Genomic DNA, 18,359 nt, shown 5'->3' on the forward strand with positions numbered 1-18,359 from the left:
TATGATTATTGCTCTCTCTCTCTCTACAGCCATAGTCCAGGGTGACTCGCTAGACGAGATCTATAATAAAATCAAGCTGATCATAGAGGAGCAGTCAGGCCCTTACATCTGGATCCCATCCGCAGAGAAGCTCTGAGCTCGCTGACTCCATGGAGCCCTCCGCCTGACCCCCTACACCCACTTCCACCTGACACCTTTCCTTCCCTTTCACTGATATGTTTCATATCAAGTTTTAGTGTCATCATTATGTTACCCTCAAATGAAAAACGTCTTATCACCATTACTGTGACTGTGCACACCCCTGCATGAGTTTCTCAGCAATTCCATTCAAGATTGGAAATGCCATTCCTAAAGAAATTTTTTGTCATGTAAAACAAAAAAGGGAAACCTGAGCGAATCCTTTCATAGCTTTCGGACGGACTTGATGATTATGATGATGAGAATGTCTTAAAGCGAGAACGGGGAGCCGGGGATTCGGAGATGGTGACACGAGTGGAAACCTTGTATATGTTCATTCGGTTTCATTGGAAAAGACATTCGCGGATGCTGTGCGAGGTTTTCTACAAGGACTAGATACAGATCAAGCCTGCTGATGGTACCGTCACTGCTCATATTTATAAGCGGAGAAACTTCAAAACTGACGGTGATCTTCAGTACTCACAAACCAGCTCGCTTTATTCGATCGGCTGCCTGGACAATTTGTATGGCGACGCGGTCGGAGACGGAACAAAATGGAAAACGGGGTTCGAGTCTATACATTTATATTATTGACATCACATGGAAAATAAAAATCCTACGGAGAGATTTTATTACATAATATGAAATGATACGGTACACATTTTACACTTCACTAGATTTGTCTACTTGGAGGGCTGTTAGATTTCATTTACTTGTCTTTGGGTTTTTGTGTTCTTTCTTTCTTGTGGTTTTAGCTGCTCTGTATTAAAGATGGGGGTAGAGAGGTGTAACTGGGCTCTCTGCAGAGCACCAAACTGCCTTACGATGAATAAACGCTTCTGTAAAATTCCTGTCAATCGTGGTGGGGAATGACACTATTCAACCGATCAGTGCTTAGCGGGAGACTCGATTTTAGTGCTATTTGTGTGAGTTTCCCATCATCCTATTGGAGGCCTAACTTGTGAGTGCAATAGACTTAAGTGTCTTACCTCTGTGAAATCCTTTTTTGCGAATCTTTTTTGTCTTAAGCGAAATCCAATTTTGGCCGCCATTGGAGTTGTTGAAAAGCAGACAGCCCACTTGCACTTCCTCTGCCTTCCATGACTATATTCTCTTCAGACTGAACGGTAACAAGGTACTGTCCTGTTAGCTGCCCTGGATCGCAGCCTTAAAACGGGTAGAATCAAGACAATAATTGTATTGGATGTCCTTCTTGATATTAAAGCGTTAGTGGAGCCTGAAATTGACCGTTTTCCCCAGAACTCGACGATGGTTTGATTAAATCTGTTCTTTGCTATGACAGCTTTTAAACGTTTTTTTTTTTCTTCTTCTTTATTTCCGGGCTGATGTTTACTTCACTGTGTTGAGCCTTGTGCTGGGGCGAGCTTGGCGAGCTCAGGAATCTGATGGAAAACATTTTTTTTTTTTTTTTTTTTAATGCAACAAAAGGGCCACAATCGTGTTGTGATCGTGTAGAGCAAGTATGAACTCAAAGGGATTTCCTGTCCTCTAACTTAACACCCAGACATGCTGATATATTATACTTGTGTATTCTAAATATTTAGTCCTTTTTTTTTTTTTTTTTTAATACTTTGTAAGCACTATGTCTGTGGTTGCCCTTGGGTTCAGCTGGAGAGAACGGAATCGTGACGGAACGGGACGGTGCTCAAGGATACATTAGTACAGTGCTTCCTTCGATCTCTTCGCTCCCTCTAGAAGGCGCTTCTTTCTTTCTGTATTGAGAAGTCTGGATCCCGCGGAGAGCAAGGGATGTTCCTGGGCCCACTCTCACCCCCTGCCCCGCAGGCATTTTCTAAACAGGTGTGCTCACCTGCCAAGCGTCTCGAAATCAGCTGTCATACCTGTGTCAAAACCAGAGTTCAGGGAATAATCGAAGGGAACAGAGCCATTTATAAACTGCTTACAGACTGTTTTAATGGGTATGATAGCTGTAAAGTGTAAATATCCCCCCTCACTTGTGCTTCATGCATGTGTGATACAACTGGGACAAACATGTTTTATAAATCACAAATGTCAGGTAAGTAAACTTTGAATTTATTCTGAGATTAATTTCCATACAAATGTGCCGTAATGTTGGTATTTCTCTATAGAAAAAAATATCTACAGCTGCCTATCGGAACTTTTTTTTTTTTTTTTAGCGAGTCGGGAATCAGCTTCCCTACAATACGGCCTGTCTACTTGTGATATCTTGTGGAAATTGTCTGAGTGTATAGATGAAAAACAAATGTAAAAATATATATAAAAAGACATGCGGACAGCAACCCGTAGAGTGATATTAAAGTAAACCAGGAGCATAAATTACTCATTTATCGTAGATCTGGTCCTCCGAGGTGACCAGCAGAACAGCGGCTGACCGTTCGCACCATTGATGCTGTGGTCAGCCGTGTTGGTGAAGCCCAAAGAATTTTAATTCATTGTACTATATTTCTAATGAAGTGGATTGAATCAGAGCAGCTCTGGCGTACTAATGAGGGTCTCTGCTCCAGAAGACATGAGCGTGAAATGGGGAGGGAAGGGGTCTGGTTTGTCTTTTTGAGTGATTATGAGTTGTTGATGTGACAGCACACCTGTGCAGTAAGTGCTTGCAAATATGAACCCTTTGATTGTACAGTAGTGTCCTCCCCATGATTACAGGTGGTTCAGCCTATCAGGACACAAGGAAAACTGCTCTTTTATATCCTGGTCAGGAGGGAACACAGTCCTACCAATTATTATTATTTTTTTGTTTAGTTTTATTTCTTTTTTTGGACTGGACAAGAGTTTATTTGTTTGGAAATAAACTATATGACTCTGTTACGATTTCAATGCATGCATTTTTATTTGTTTTTGTATCGCAATGCAGATGTTTTGACTTGAACGAGTCAACCAAGGACAGCTCAAACAAATAACCGAATGACAGGTAATAAAATAATACTGCCAAAAAATATATATATATATTTCAGATTAAATGAATACAAAAAAAATCTATTTTTTGAACATTTCATAACTGTACGAACAAACCCTCAGATGCATTGTACATCTCTTAGCTTGTCAAAAACATGCACAGAAATTCACACTACATATTAAACACATGCCGTTAGACCTGAGATCTCCATCTGCGACTGAAGCTGCCATCATTCATTCTTCAATAATGAGATTCTTCTTTGCTTTATCCAGCCTGTCCAACACCTCACTGTACAGACCTGCCATCTGGGGAGTTACATTTCATGTATTTTATTCACACCTTGCTGCATTTTCTTTTACTAACCAACATGAACAAAAGGTTTTTAATGAATGTTATCTTGTGAATTCCTGGAACTCGGATGCGGAATTATTGCCTCAACCAGCTGAACTAAACCTCCCTATTGTATGCTGCTCGAACTACCTACATAGCTGTCCCTACTCCTGCTGCTCTAATTAAACCTCCGAATGAGGTGACAAAAAGAAAAACAGCTTGCACACCTGACTTGAAGAAAGAAGAATATGAAAATGACATCCGTCACCTTGGGTCGAGTGCTCAAACAGCTGTAGAGCGGCGTTACCTGAGTCTGATAGCTGTCCTGCAGGGAGCCCAGGTGCCGCAGGAAGCTCATTCCCAGCCCGCACCACCTCTCTGCCTCGGGGTACTGGGCCAGACTGTACAGCAGGATTCCCGTATTCCACGCTCGGGTCAGCAGCCACAGGATCTCCAGCTCCGGGAAGTCCTCGGGCTGTGTGAGAAGAGAAGACGCCTGTTTGTGACGGTTCAAATGGAGAAATCAGATATTTAAATTTAAACACTAGCTGCAAATTTATATAATGCAACTTCATATCAATAGTGTCACGAAGGTCACAAATTTAGAGCTGAACCCTGATGCTTATGCAAGCTTTCTGCAACACTAGTCCAAGATAAAGGATACGGGCGATATTTTCAAATTAGCATCCAAATTGGCAGGAAGAGGCTGGTGAATGGAGCATCTGCTAACTGAGGCATAACTAAAAGCCCATTGACAGAAACAGGAGATTCTTTCAAAGATGGGGATAATTGCAGGGCTGAGCTTCAGCGGGTCGTGTGTGACGGACGGTTGCGGAGTCTACGTAACCAACTCACTGCGGTGGCTATGATGGAAAGAGCTTGCTCATAGTAGCCCCACACTTCCTCCAACACGCAGGGCTGCAACTCGGACACACCGCTCGGCAGGGTCAGCTGAATCAGGCTGTGTAAACAGTTACTGTGACACACACAAACACACACACACACACATACATATATGTATAAGGTGTGTGCCACATGAGGAACAATCTGATGTCTTTTGTTATCTATCATTGTGTAAGTAACAAACACTCGGCTAGTCTGACCTGCAGTGTGTGAGGTCGACCTGTGGTTGTTTCCTGTGTAGAGACAGGGAGCTCCTCAGTGCCTTCTTGCACAGAATGGGGAAATGGGCTGGTGGTTCCATTGCCAAGGCTGTAGACACAAAGTACTGGACCATCAGAGCATATACTGTCCTTTCGTACTCTACCTTTCCAAAGTTTGGGGTCATAAAGATTTTTTAATGTTGTTGATGTAAGTCTCACCAAGGATGCATTTATTTGATCACAACACAGTAAAAAGTGAAATATTATTACAATTTAAAATAACTGTTTTCTATTTATTCCTGTGATGCAAAGCTGATTTTTCAGCATCATTACTCCAGTCTTCAGTGTCACATGATCCTTCAGAAATCATTCTAATATCCTGATTTGATGCTCAAGAAAAATGTTGTATTATTATCAAAGTTTTTTTTAAGATTCTTTTTTGATCAATTTAATGTATCCTTGCTAAATACAAGTATTAATTTCTTTCAAAAACGTACAGACCCCAAACTTTTTAAAGGTATATTTACATGCAGTCGGAATTTCACCGTCCATAAATGATTGAAATATGTAATTCTTTAAAATGGGGGTTATGGTTGGAGAAGCTGACCTGCGATCATTTCTAACAGCTTGGGCTCAATGTGATCCAGCTCCAAAACTGATTCGAGCACAGATTCAAGCTTGGCATCATTTAATTTGGCCCGGGCTTCAAACTCATAGAGCAGCAATAATGTGTCTGTTTTGTCTTTAGGGGAAGTGCCTAATTGAGGAAAGAAAGTACCAAAATTCTTACAATCCTTGTTATTCTGGAAAAACGGGGTATAACTTACTTCTGCATTTGTAAAAGAATAAAAATAGTATTTGTGACACCTGATGCTCTGATGGTCATCCAGATCTCTTTACAGAGCTCGATGTGCTCTAGAGTCTGGGTCAGCAGCTCAGTCTGAAAGCACAGCAGATATTACACACTGCGCCCTCTGCTGGTTAGTCGTGGTAAAAATCAGAGAACATAAGTGCTTTTCAACCTTTTTAACTCCAAAGTCTACTTCTGCTTGAAATGAGAGCAAAAGTGCTTGTTTTCATTAACAAAATCTAGGGCTGTCAATATATTAAAATAATCAAGGGTATTATTTTTGTACATTTTTTGTTTTGTAATAATATTATTTTTTTATGTACATATTAAATGTTATATAAAAGTTATATTTTAATTTTGCAGCCCCCTCGACACACTTCCAAGAGGGCCTAAAGATCATTCTTTTTTTTTTTTAAACATTAAAATCAGCTACAGCAAGATATTTCTTATTTTAACTCCCCTACTCAGCAACTGTTTTTATTTTCTTTGAAGAATCAGATAAAAGGACAAAAAGGAGCCTAATTTTAAAAGTGTGATTTATATACCTGGAAAAAATAATGTAAATTAATAAATTGGGTAAAAAAATCCACTGGGTAGAAACTGTGAGTAAAAAAAAAATATTTTCCCTTATTATCCTGTATGTCACGAACAACTGGAAAATTCATTGGTTAAAAAGAGAGGGAACCTTGAAGAATATTCAGCTCCTAAAAGTTCTAGAATCCTTACATTTAATTTATAGAAACTAGGTCCTTTAAATATTGTTGTGGACAATGGGGGCCCAAGTGGAGGGTTCGCAGCAATCTTAGAATTTCACTAAGAAACTTCCAAACCCTTGATATTATTGTGCATTTAAACATATAACTTCAAATCAAATCAAATCAAGTATATTTGTATAGCGCTTTTCACAATACAGATTGTATCAAAGCAGCTTCACAGTATTAAATTAAAATAAAATAATACAACAAGGTTTGTTTCTAGTGGAATTTATTGATTGATAGAATAAAATTAAATATCCCCAAAATATCCCCAACTGAGCAAGCCAAAGGCAACAGTGGCAAGGAACCGAAAAAACTCCATCAGGTGACCTAATGGAGAAAAAAAAAACTTGGGAGAACCCAGGCTCAGTCGTGGGCCAGTTCTCCTCTGGCATTTATGAACTAGAGGCCGGATTGTAGTTTGAACTGTAAGATTAACAATATTATATGAATGCCTGGCCGAAAAGATGCGTCTTTAATCTAGTTTTAAACTGGGAGAGCGAGTCCGAGCAACGAACAGTATCAGGAAGACTATTCCAGAGTTTTGGAGCTAAATGTGAAAATGCTCTCCCTCCTTTGGTTGATCTGGATATCCTAGGTATGACCAAAAGCCTAGAATTTATTGATCTTAAAGAGCGCGATGGATTATAGGGCGATAGAAGATCCGTTAAATAGACTGGAGCTAAGCCGTTTAGGGCTTTATAAGTCAGTAGCAATACCTTATAATTAATACGGAACTTTATAGGTAGCCAATGTAGTGATGATAAAATCGGTGTTATATGATCATATTTTCTTGATCTAGTAAGAACTCTAGCGGCTGCATTTTGGACTAACTGTAGCTTGTTTATTGAGGATGCAGGACAACCAGCTAATAAAGCATTACAGTAATCTAGTCTCGAGGTCATGAATGCATGAACTAACTTTTCTGCATCAGAAACTGATAGCATATTACATAGCTTAGCAATGTTTCTAAGGTGGAAAAAGGCTGTTTTTGTAACATATGAAATAAGATTTTCAAAAGACAGGTTGCGGTCTAGTATAACACCCAGGTCTTTTACTGTAGAGGATAAAGTAACAGGACATCCTACTATGTTAAAGTTGTATTGTGAGAGGTTCTGTGGGCGTTTTTTTGAACCGATAAGTATTACCTCTGTCTTGTCTGGATTTAATAAAAGAAAATTACACGTCATCCAATCTTTTATATCTTTAACACACTCTGTCAATTTGGATAATTTAGCGTTTTCATCCGGCCGTGATGAAATATATATTTGAGTGTCATCAGCATAACAATGGAAACTAATTCCATGTTTCCTTATAATATTTCCAAGTGGCAGCATATATATTGAGAATAAGAGAGGGCCTAACACAGATCCCTGCGGCACTCCATAGTTTACTGGAGTTATGATCGATTTCACTTCAGTCCACATTCTGAATTTGTCAAGTTTCATACTTCATTCTTCAACATGTCCTTAGAAAGCAAACAAAACGCCTCTTACCAACTGGTTAATGTTTAGTCAGGTGAAAATGAATGTGTGATCCACCTGTTGCTCAGTGTGATCCGAGCTCCTGCAGATCTCCAGAGAGGCAGCAGCAGCCATCAGCAGACACGTCTTCTGACCCATCAACACAGCTCGGTCTGGGGCGCACAGCTGTGACAGCTGCCCAGCCAGACAGCACATCACACATCTCACTTTAACTACACCCAACTCATGTGGATTCGTCTTTAGTTGATTATAAACTAGCCTACAGCCTCTAGGAGAAACTGTACTTGAACTTACCTGGAAGGAAAGAAGAAAGAAATCCCTCATCCTCATAGGACTGTGCTCACACTGCAGGGCTGAGTTCCACGCTGAGAGTTATTAAGACAAAACATACACAGCCAATCAAACAGAACCACCAAATAGTTAAATGTGTCTCAACAGTAGGAGGTTTAAGAATAAGCACCAATTCTCCTGAACCAGTTGGCCTCTTCTGCTCCCTGGCCTTGAATACGGCTGATTTGTGATACTTTTTGTAGAGCTGTAAATGCAATATGCATACATCAATGCAGAGAAACATAACAGTGTAATGAAAGATTAAGGTTAAACGTACCAGTCTTTAGGTACGACAAGAGGGTGTCCAAGTTGGCATTCCTGTTTTAATAATAGATAAGAGTGTGACATAGATACGCAGCTTTTGCTGAATGTCAGAATTCTGCACCATTGATCTACTAACCTGTTTTCCTCACTAATGTTTTCCATTGTTGAAAGAACAAGTCGTACTAAACACCTAGGGGAGAAAGATAAAGAAATTATGTTTCTGTACCAAAGATGCTTGTGCTCAATGATATAAGCATTATGTGCTAAAGCTCACAGTGAATGTGTGACTGACCTCAAGGCAGTGAGGATTTGAGCAACATCTTGTGAGTGTTCACACACACACTCTAGGGCTTTGATGGCTGTTTCCTGCTGCTCGTGCTGTGGTGAAAAATCACTGCTGAAGTACATCCGAGGTACTAACAATTATGTGGCATATTAACCTCCCCAAATGCACAGTGACTGCTGTCTTGAACCATTATTGTGGAGGAATATACAGAATCAATAGTGAGAGAACAGTCACATGCCAACCTCAAGGGCGATCTGCGCTGCCAGGCTGAGGAGGTTTGCTGCAGCGTTCTCGGTCACTAGCAGTCTGTCCTCACTGGTGACTGGAGTCTGAGCCAGAGCGCCAATCTCTCTCAGAGCCACAGCAGCTTATTCACACACATTAAAGACAGACATTCATATCAAAAGATCTGTTATTAAAAAAATCATTTTATAGTGATTTCTGGGGGTGATTTCCATGTGTACACTACTGTTCAAATGTTTGGGGTGGGATTTTTTTCTTTTATTGTTTTCTATTTGATTCTATTTTAAAATTTGATTTATTCTTGTGATGGCAAAGCTAAATTTTCAGCATCATTGCTAGTCTTCAGTGTCACATGATCCTTCAGAAATCATTATAATACGATGACTTGGTGCACAAGAAACATTTCTTATTATTATCAATGTTCAAAACAGTTGTGCTGCTTCATATTTTTTTTAAATCATGATAAAAAAAAGATGAATTCTTTGATGAATTCAAAAGAACAGTATCTATTTAAAATAAAAATGTATAACATTATATATGTCTAAACTGTCTTTTAAAAAATAAAACTTTTGGCCACAGACTTTTGAACAGTAGTGTATGTAAGGTACCAGTCCTTGGAGTTAATATATTTAAATGGTTATATTTATATACGCAAAAAAAATACAAATACAAATAATAAAAAAAGGTATTCAGGTATTCTACACATGTACAAAGATCAGTATGCACCAGATCAATTAACTACAAAAAATGTAAGATTTTATTAACTGACATGACATTTCATGGCCTGAAAATCACAGCTGTAAAACTCTGATATTTCTAGGGTTTTTCATGATCATTTCAACCCTGGCTATTTTACATTGAGACTCCTGAGACATGCATATTAATTTTCCTCATCTCCATTACCTTTCTCTGTATTGTTCATCATGACAGCGATCTTGTAGATGTTGAACTGTGTAAAAATGTTGTTTGGGTCAATCCTTGCTGCTTCTTCTACAGCCTCTTTTGCCTTCAAAAAGATTTTAATAATATGCAAAATTTTACCACAAACATGTAATAAAAGTGCTATACATAAACTTGTGTGCATATAACGAGATGTCCTTCATTATTTTGCCAACTACCTTGTCAAGTTGTTGCAGGTTCAGGAAACAGGAGGTTCGGTTTCTTTGCAGTTTAGCGAGGTTGTGATCCAACTCACCTGCTTTGTAGAAACTCAGTGAGTAGTTATACCACTCCAGAGCTTCAGAATAATTATTGGCCTATGGAAGAAGACAACAAACATGACAGCTGTCTGACAGAAATCACAACTACTTGATCATGGTGGAAACATACAGTACTATCCCCCTTATTTCGCAATGCAGAAGTAAGCTATTTTCTTTGAATGTGTGAGACTTCCGATTCATTAGCTGCTAACTACAAGAACAACAAAACGCAGTAAACGGTAAAACTATTTGCGCTATCAACCAGTGTTTATAATATTGATGATAATAAATTAAAATAATATGATAACAAATGGTTATAAAGCTGCATAACGGACTGTTTTTGTACAGGTAAAATAACTGCAAGCAAATGACACCGGAAGCCTCGCACATTCAAGTTCTTATTTTTAAGACTTTTTTTACAAAAGACATGTATCTCGGTTTTTATAAAAATATTAAGCAGCACAACTGTTTTCATCATTGATAATAATAAGAACTGCAGCCTTGGTGAGCATAAAAGACTTCTTTCAAAAGCATTTTTTTTAAATTGTATGGACCCCTAAACAGAGATAGTACTCTGATGGTTAGTTATTTAAAAAGAGCAATGCAGAGGGAGAGGGGAGGTGTACACATTAAATGTAAAACATTATGTAATACTTCAAAGTTTTTGGAAGCTCTATCCCACAGCAGAAGGTGGAGAGATGATAGAGTCTGTGGTGCTAGTTGTTTTCCTGTGTAATGTCCTAAAAACAGTAAGTAAACACACAACTCAGTTAGAATTGTTTAATAAAACAATATTAAACACACACGTAGAATGAAAACTACTCAGTTACTTCACTGGGTAACAAAATAATGAGTTTTGAGTACCAGTGATAGCATCCTCGATCTTCTGCTTGGCCAGCAGCTCTTTGTCCCGCTGCAGCAGCAGCTCTATATGCATGAGCAGAGCAGAGCCCAGCTCAGGAGACGACTCAAAGTGCTGACACACCCTCTTCAGGAAGTCAAAGGCCAGAGGCTCCCTGAAACAACAACATGTTCAAGTTATGCATGTTCCTTTGAAGCACCGATTTCAAGAAGATGATTTTTTAGTGCCTGTTTAGTAAGATGAGAGATCATACCTGTTCTCGTTCACGAGCAGTTTTACTACGCTCAAGCACACTTCCAGAGGAACCTCGCTGTCCAGTAGCTCGGACATCCCTGACAGGACGTGGGAAAGGAAGGGAAACATTTGTGGGGTGGAAAAATACTATCCACAAACTGATTTCAGCAGTGTAACTGGGCTCACCAGATTTCACTGCATCATCTGGGCTACAGCTTTTCACTAAGATACGAATCTTCAGGTAGAGGCCCGACAACTGCATGTGCTCCTGAAAAAAAAAAAAAAAACAGTATGGTGTGTGCTACAGCCGAATCTGGTGTACTTTGACAAGATCTGGTTGGACTAGAATAGAAATGCATTACCTTATTAGCCAAGCTCACAGCATGAATAGCTTTCTCCAGGTACTTCTGACAGTCCCACTCCAAATAAACTGTTGCAAGTAGTCTCAAGACTTTGGCCTGGAGGAATGGGAAATAAGATTACAATGCATTCAGTTAATGCAAAAAAAGACCACACTGAAAATGTCTATTTAAATATTAACTAAACAGAGTTGTAGGATATGGACATTAAATGTGAATGTGTTTTTTACTCATTTATTATGCTGTTAAAATAATTTGTAATGAGCAACAATTATTACATTTTTCTAAATACAACATTTTCATTAGTGGTCTCAGATTTTTTCACCCCACAGTATATCGGTTTTGACTTATATTTCTTACTTGCGTCTCTGATCCTGGTGAGTATTTCACATTCATCTTGCCAATATCATAACTTTGGCTGAAATGCATAATATATGTTAAGTGGAAATAAATGTTACAAAACAAGGAAAAATGTCTGAATGGTAGGGCAATCTAACATAAATGTTTGTGTATAAAAGTGAAGTACACTACTTCAATAACATTAATACTAATTCTATTGTAGTATTACAAAAGTTTGGGGTCAGTAAGATTTTTTAAGTAATTAATACTTTTATTCAGCAAGGATGTATTAAATGTATCATGTGACAATACAGATATTTATATTGAACAAAAGGTTTCTATTTCAAATAAATGCTGTTCTTTTGCACTTTCTATTAATAAAAAACATGTATCCCAGTTTCCACAAAAATATTAAGCAACACAACCGTTTTTAACATTGATAATAATATGAAATGCCTTTGAGCACCAAATCAGCATATTAGTAGGGTTTCGGAAGGATCGTGTGACAGTGAAGACTGGCTGCTGAAAATTCAGGCTTGCCATCACAGGAGTTATTTTAATTTGTAATAACATTTTACAATATTACTCTGTTTTTACTGTATTTTTGATACTGTATTTCTTCATAAAATATATAAAAATCATACCAATCCCAAACTTTTGAACGTTAATGTATATTAGAGATCCCTACCTGAGCCAAAATGTGCTCTCTTCATGCTTTCCCTGACTGTAAGTGACAACCCCAAAGTTGTAACAGATGAGAGAGAGATTTCCAGTCTAAAGGAGATTTCACAAAAAGTGTTTTTATTTCCTTTTTATAGTCTGTATTTTCTAAATCTCTCTCTCTCAAATCAGAATAAACCAATGACACCACTAAACATGCTGACGACAACAGTTTGTTCACCTCTTTAGGGAGACGGAGAAGCATTTCTTTGCATCGATGCATGCATGACACTGCCTCCTGATGTTGCTCCTGAGAAACTGCCTATACAGAATACACACAAGATAACTTAAATTTGAGGGGGAAAAAGGCCAACATATTTGTGTAAATTGTCAAAATAAATGCTCTAAATTCTCAAAATATATGCATTTAATTTTAGGCTTTGTTAATTTTAGGCTTCGTAGTCACTGCACATGCTAAGCAGTTCTGCTCACAGATTCAGCTTGATAAGACAAAATCCGCAGCAAGTCTTTCTCTATGTCTCCCTTTGGTGTGTTTATATCTTCCGCACAATCTCCATGGGAAGTTAGTCTGCTGTAAAGAGTCTCCAGGCTCTGTGAAAGTAGCATATTCTTTGTTTCTTGTTATTACAGTCCCTAAGAATTTGAATAATATTACGGGTATTTTTAATGTTCCAATATCCAATGACTATATCTTTTTTACTTTTTGACATACATGTAATATCTATTTTTTCTCTGTCTTCATACGTACATTGACAGCCATGCTCAAAAAAACATCAGCAAGTTTGGGTTGTTTACAATCAAGCCATGTTCTCCCTGTTTTACTGGCCATCTGAGGAACAGAGATTTCAGTTTTTTAGTGATATACAATAAAATATGACAGGAACATGCACAAAGGATGGAAATTAACAAATCTACAGTGCCTTAACATGAACCCCTTCATCAATCACTGTCTTATGCATGAATGTTAAATTAATATAGGCTAAACAAATAAAACTGCTGGAACAAGTGAGTGACTAACCAGTATCTGCTTGCGAACAAAAGTCTCGGATGGGTTATTAGGCCCGCATAAATACAGAAGTCTGCATGCCACATGACGCACTGAAACATGAGTTTGTAGTGTATCAAATAATTGACATCTGTGAAAACACCTGGGGATACACTTTAAAACTTTCTTTTGTTAGTATATTACGAAATAAATAGTGACAGAAAACAGACAGACAGACAGACAGACAGACTGACTGACAACCAGATCCATTAATAGACAAACAGAAAGATAGACTACTGAGAGACAGACAGATCGACCTCTGGCCTTTTGCTCTTCTGTAATAGTTGAGCCAACACGTTTGATCACAGTCCAGTTCCACAACTGTATGGCGATTTCCTCCAACTACAAAAAATTATATATTTTTTAATTAAATATCTAAGCATAATTACCAGATTTCAATGGAAGCTATTTGTTAACATAAAAAGAAGAAACATGTTATGTCGAGAAAATTAAGACGTGATAGTGACATAAGACATAAAAAAATAACACATGATCTTTAAGGGCTTCCGTAGATTTCAACTGAGGTTGGTATACCTGTGAGTCCTGTAGTTGTGCTGCGCCATCTAGAGTTGAGATTTCTTTGAAGAGCGCCTCAATCACCTCATCTACCTCGACCTGTCCGTGGAGAAGCTTCTCTGACAGACCTGTGAAACACAGAGTCAACATTCAAACACGAAACAGCTTCACATACTGTGTTAAATCACTTCATGGCAAGGTAAGTTGAAATAATTCAAACATATGATACTAAAATGACTTATAATATCCATAAGAGATTAATTATTTAGTTCTAACCTGCATAATAGCTTATCCCTGACTAAGATAACTAAGTTACCACATATCTTCACATTACCACAACATATAGGCTATTCTTACTTTTTACATCGACTGCAAACTGCTCCATATTATTGCCAGTTTTGTGTATTTTAATACACAAGTAGAGTCACGTAATTTAAAATATATTGTGTCAGTAGTTTCTGTGTGACCGTGACAGAAAAGCTCCTCTCGCGACCGTCCACCGCCAAAACGCGCGCGAGAACCCACTGTGACCTAGTCGCGCGCGCTGCACTCCGAGTGTAATACTGCTGTATGGCCACAAGGTGGTGTCTCACACACGGTTATATATAATTCACCTCTCTTTCAAATTTTTCATATTCAGATTTAAGCAGCTTTATGGGCGTGGTAAATCAAAGCTTATCAATGCTACAACAATAAAGCTAATTAGTAACGTCGTAGATTACAATTTGCTCTGTGCAAAAGATCAAATAAATATAAAAAAATAGAAAATAAAATATCCTAAAGGACAGATGTAAGTAATTATTTCAGATAACTGAAGAACTACTGTTTTCAAGCGTACATGCTGCTATTTATTTAGAATTCCCAACTCTGTCATTATTGAAAGGTTTGAACCTTATGGTATAATAGCATTGTTTAAGCATGATATCCATCAGAACCTCATTCACTCCAAAGAAAGCATGCGCTGATAATGCTGGGTTTTTTGTTTTAACAGGGGAGGTCATTGTTGAGCTGAAGGAAAGAGCTCAAGCTGCGTACACAGAATCGGTTGTGAAGTCTCTTATTGTGTTCACTGCACTAGATTCAAAAATAAGATGTCTTAAAAGCCCACTCGTCTCAGTGTGCGGCTTCCAGCAATTGTTTCTGCCTGAGTCTTATCTAGCCACCGCGCTGGCCTGAGGGAAGTGTGTGATCAGTTCAGAGGGCTTGATTGCACAGGAGAAAGAAAAAACAAACATGATCCTTGTGACAAGTGGTCAGAGAGATGCACAAATATCTCCTAAAGTCAGCTACATAAATAATATTAAAATAGCAGACATATTTATACATTTGTGCCAGATTTAAAAATATTTCTACTTTGGTAGGAAATTCATTAGTTGCTAGATAAATATTATTTTTGTAGTAGACTCAAGAAATACCTAAATCAGATCTCCAGAAATGTCTTGGTTAAAGGATTTTCCTCAAAGAGTAGGCCTATGTATTGTTATATAAGATTTTAAGCTTATTTAAATAAAACAAAAATACAGGCATTTTTAATTATTTAATAACTAATATTTATATATAAAAATAGTGCAGAATAAAATGATTTATTAAATATAAATGGCATCATTTTAATATATAAACCTCATCAATGGTAGGTTGAGATAACTAAAACCTGAACATTAACAGCTAGTCAGCTACCTTCACTTTGAGTCACAAAAGTAACTGGTAAACTGTCATCAGTTACCCTTATAATCACATCATCCTCCAATCAATATTGAAGGAAGAAAACCACACGTAACATTAACGTAGGCTATATCTCATCAGTAGCAAACTGTATTAAACTGTATTCTGACACAAGACTTTTTGATTTCTGCTCTAACAGATTGATCTTACTCTGTGCATTTGAAGTGATATAGATGGAAGGACATGAATGGACAATGTGTTGCCAGACGTTGCGGGGAGCGTGTCCTCATTTGAAGCATCAAAAAGACAAACAGACTTTGGTGCATCCATTCACCATGGGGTGTTGGACAGTGAAAAGAAACCCATGATTATTTACATTGATATAAAATTAGCTGCACATCCTTTCTGGAGTTAAAAATAAACCCTGTAAATGTTTTTTCAAGGTATTTTGTCTGATATGTTATCAGACAATGCCTGTTTACCTTTGAACCTAGATATTTTAGGTACTCTACCCCGGGGGGTCGATAGAGTTTGGTTAAAAAAATGCAGTTGAAATATGCCTTGCGAAGCGTCTTGACATTCATAGAGCCATTTGGGTGGGACATTTCACTGAGATGAAATAGGCTACACCTTTCATTAAAGCGGACAAAAAGTGCACAAACGTTTACTTAAAGATATTCTGTCTTGTAAGAGTCTGAATTAAGCAATATCTTTTAAGTTAAGGCAGGGAAAGTGCGCGCGGAGTGCACTAGGAGTATCGCTGCAGTTACTATGGTGACGTTGCGTCCTTCCGTCCTTGCTTCACTCATATAAAGCCTTCAAGAGGAAAACCTCGGCAGAAAAGCCAAAGGCAGTGGGATGGTTTATCAGTCGGTTAGCATCATTAGTTCTTTTCATTGTTATATTATTGTTAAACCTTCTTTATAGAGTCTAGTTTTTGAAATTTCATTCACTCAGTTTTAGGAAGGAAGCGCAAACGTCGCACCTGACCTCGGGAGTAGTTTGGAGTTGCTCCACTCGTGTTTAGACCGGGGCAGAGGCGCAGTACCGTGCGATACCTTTACAGTCACTGAGAGACTACGGGACGTGTTTTCATTATAGAGGCATCACTGAAAGAACAATCTGTGACATAACAACGGGAACTATACGCATTTAACTCGACATCAAGAGATATTTCAGTCCAGGTGGACTACAACAACCACATCAAGTATAAAGTGACAGTGTACGGAATATCTTTCGGCACGTTATTTTAACGGGCGAAATGACTTCTGTTCAACCCTCAGTCAAAGGCTTCTTCACTTTTCAGCTGCTTTTCAATTTCTTCTCAAGTGGTAAGTGCACTTTTTGTATTTTTTCTGCGCTTTAAGTGAAGCTGCACGCGATAACTTCTTGCTTTCTTTGGGCTGCTGTTGTACAGATGCGGCTTGAAGTTCAGTTCTCATCCTGATCTGCAAAGTAAATGGATACTGTAGAAACAAATGCGGATGTAATGATGAAAACATTTTAGTGTTGTGCTAGATTAAAATTACATCACTTATGGCACTGAATTAATATTTAGGTTTATGGCTTGTTCTGATGTTATTTGAAAGTTCATTGTAGAATATATAGCCTACCACAGTATGGGAACTTTCTTCATTAAAATGTTATATTAGTTAAACTTTAATGTCATTGACCTTCAGTCATGAGTTCATTGCACTTTATTAATTACTGATTATGCTAATTACTGAAGAGAAGAAACTCTGAAAACACATTCATAGAAACACACACATATAAATTCCATTCATTGTAACAAATTAAATAGATGGGGACAAGTATGTTAGTGCACTGATGAAAACAGTTTTCCTCATTGTATCAACATATGATGAGTTTTTAAAATAAGGTAGCCTACATTTCTCAAAACCCAAAGAGCTGCCTACCTATACTTAGATTTATTTATTTATTAATTATTATTTTTATTTATTTTTTGGTGTAGCATTTTGGAGATTATATGTGGCATATGTGCCAAATAGGCTACATCCTAAGAATCTGTTCGGGGTTCCTAAATTTTGTCTAGCTAGGCATCTGGGTTTTGAGACTCAACCATCAGCGCTCTGCACTCTGGCACTAACTAAAGCGCTCATTTAGCAAGCAGGAGAGGTTTTATCCTTGCTGGGGCTTAAATGATTTTACTGACATTTACTCAATTATGGGACCCCAATCATATGGTAAATTGTGTTTAATGGTCCACAGCTAGTTATGGAAGAACAGTAGGTCAGTGTCAGTGAATTCTGACTGACAATTGTCAGTGTCTTTGAATAACTCAACTAGCCCCATTGGACTAGTTGAGTTATTCAAAGAATGAACACATTGTGATGGAAATATCAGGTGTTTTTTGATAACATTCAAAACAGTTTATTGTAAATGGGTAGTTTGGGCACATCTCCAGTTCTAGTGTTGTTGAGTTTGAGAAGAGAATATGTGTTTACAAGAGAAAGTATATTGTTGACACTTGGCTGCTTGGTTTTCTGGCTGCAGCTCTTTATAACAAGATGGATAGTAAAAGGTGGATGCCATTGTTCATTGTGACATAGCAGTTATGCACTACAGATACAGGTATTCCTCCTGCTGTCCAAACAAACAGAAGCTCTTACTCTCATCCAAACAGAGGAAATACTGCTCCCCCCATGACTTTTTGGGTCTTCAAGCTTTGTCTACAAGGTCTCCAAGTAGATTTCCTTCGCTGTCCTCACGCCGAG

The 18,359-nt window shown here is 38.0% G+C and overlaps 3 protein-coding genes across 15 annotated transcripts in view; 2 read left to right on the forward strand and 1 right to left on the reverse strand.

The window, feature by feature from the left end:
- Nucleotides 1–2,991, forward strand: part of dlg3 (discs, large homolog 3) — a 98,737-nt gene extending 95,746 nt beyond the window's left edge. For all 13 annotated transcript variants that reach the window (XM_084132898.1, XM_084132905.1, XM_084132906.1 and 10 more), the window contains one exon: nt 30–2,991. In XM_084132898.1, coding sequence (XP_083989024.1) covers nt 30–136 — 107 coding nt within the window. In that variant the 3' untranslated portion in view covers nt 137–2,991. The remainder of the gene's footprint in view (nt 1–29) is intronic.
- Nucleotides 1,590–13,905, reverse strand: tex11 (testis expressed 11). The gene is made up of 26 exons (XM_084132907.1): nt 13,420–13,905; nt 13,150–13,230; nt 12,873–12,992; nt 12,622–12,702; nt 12,409–12,494; nt 11,742–11,799; nt 11,385–11,480; nt 11,209–11,290; nt 11,042–11,120; nt 10,791–10,942; nt 10,581–10,666; nt 9,846–9,983; nt 9,631–9,733; nt 8,727–8,851; nt 8,491–8,576; nt 8,335–8,388; nt 8,212–8,252; nt 8,065–8,139; nt 7,899–7,969; nt 7,662–7,778; nt 5,383–5,455; nt 5,123–5,272; nt 4,516–4,624; nt 4,268–4,388; nt 3,720–3,887; nt 1,590–3,387 (listed from the first exon to the last, which is right to left on the reverse strand). Exons 2-26 carry the CDS (start codon nt 13,228–13,230, stop codon nt 3,316–3,318), a joined length of 2,424 nt encoding a protein of 807 aa, XP_083989033.1. The 5' UTR covers nt 13,420–13,905; the 3' UTR covers nt 1,590–3,315.
- Nucleotides 13,906–16,427: 2,522 nt separating this feature from the next.
- The window catches only part of kdrl (kinase insert domain receptor like), a 46,426-nt gene continuing 44,494 nt past the window's right edge, over nt 16,428–18,359 (forward strand). The window contains exon 1 of the mRNA XM_084132331.1: nt 16,428–16,955. Within this exon, the coding sequence (XP_083988457.1) occupies nt 16,886–16,955 (70 nt within the window). The 5' untranslated portion in view covers nt 16,428–16,885. The remainder of the gene's footprint in view (nt 16,956–18,359) is intronic.

The sequence above is a fragment of the Abramis brama genome (genome assembly GCF_963993115.1).
Source record: "Abramis brama genome assembly, chromosome: 13".
Taxonomy (NCBI): Eukaryota; Metazoa; Chordata; class Actinopteri; order Cypriniformes; family Leuciscidae; genus Abramis; species Abramis brama.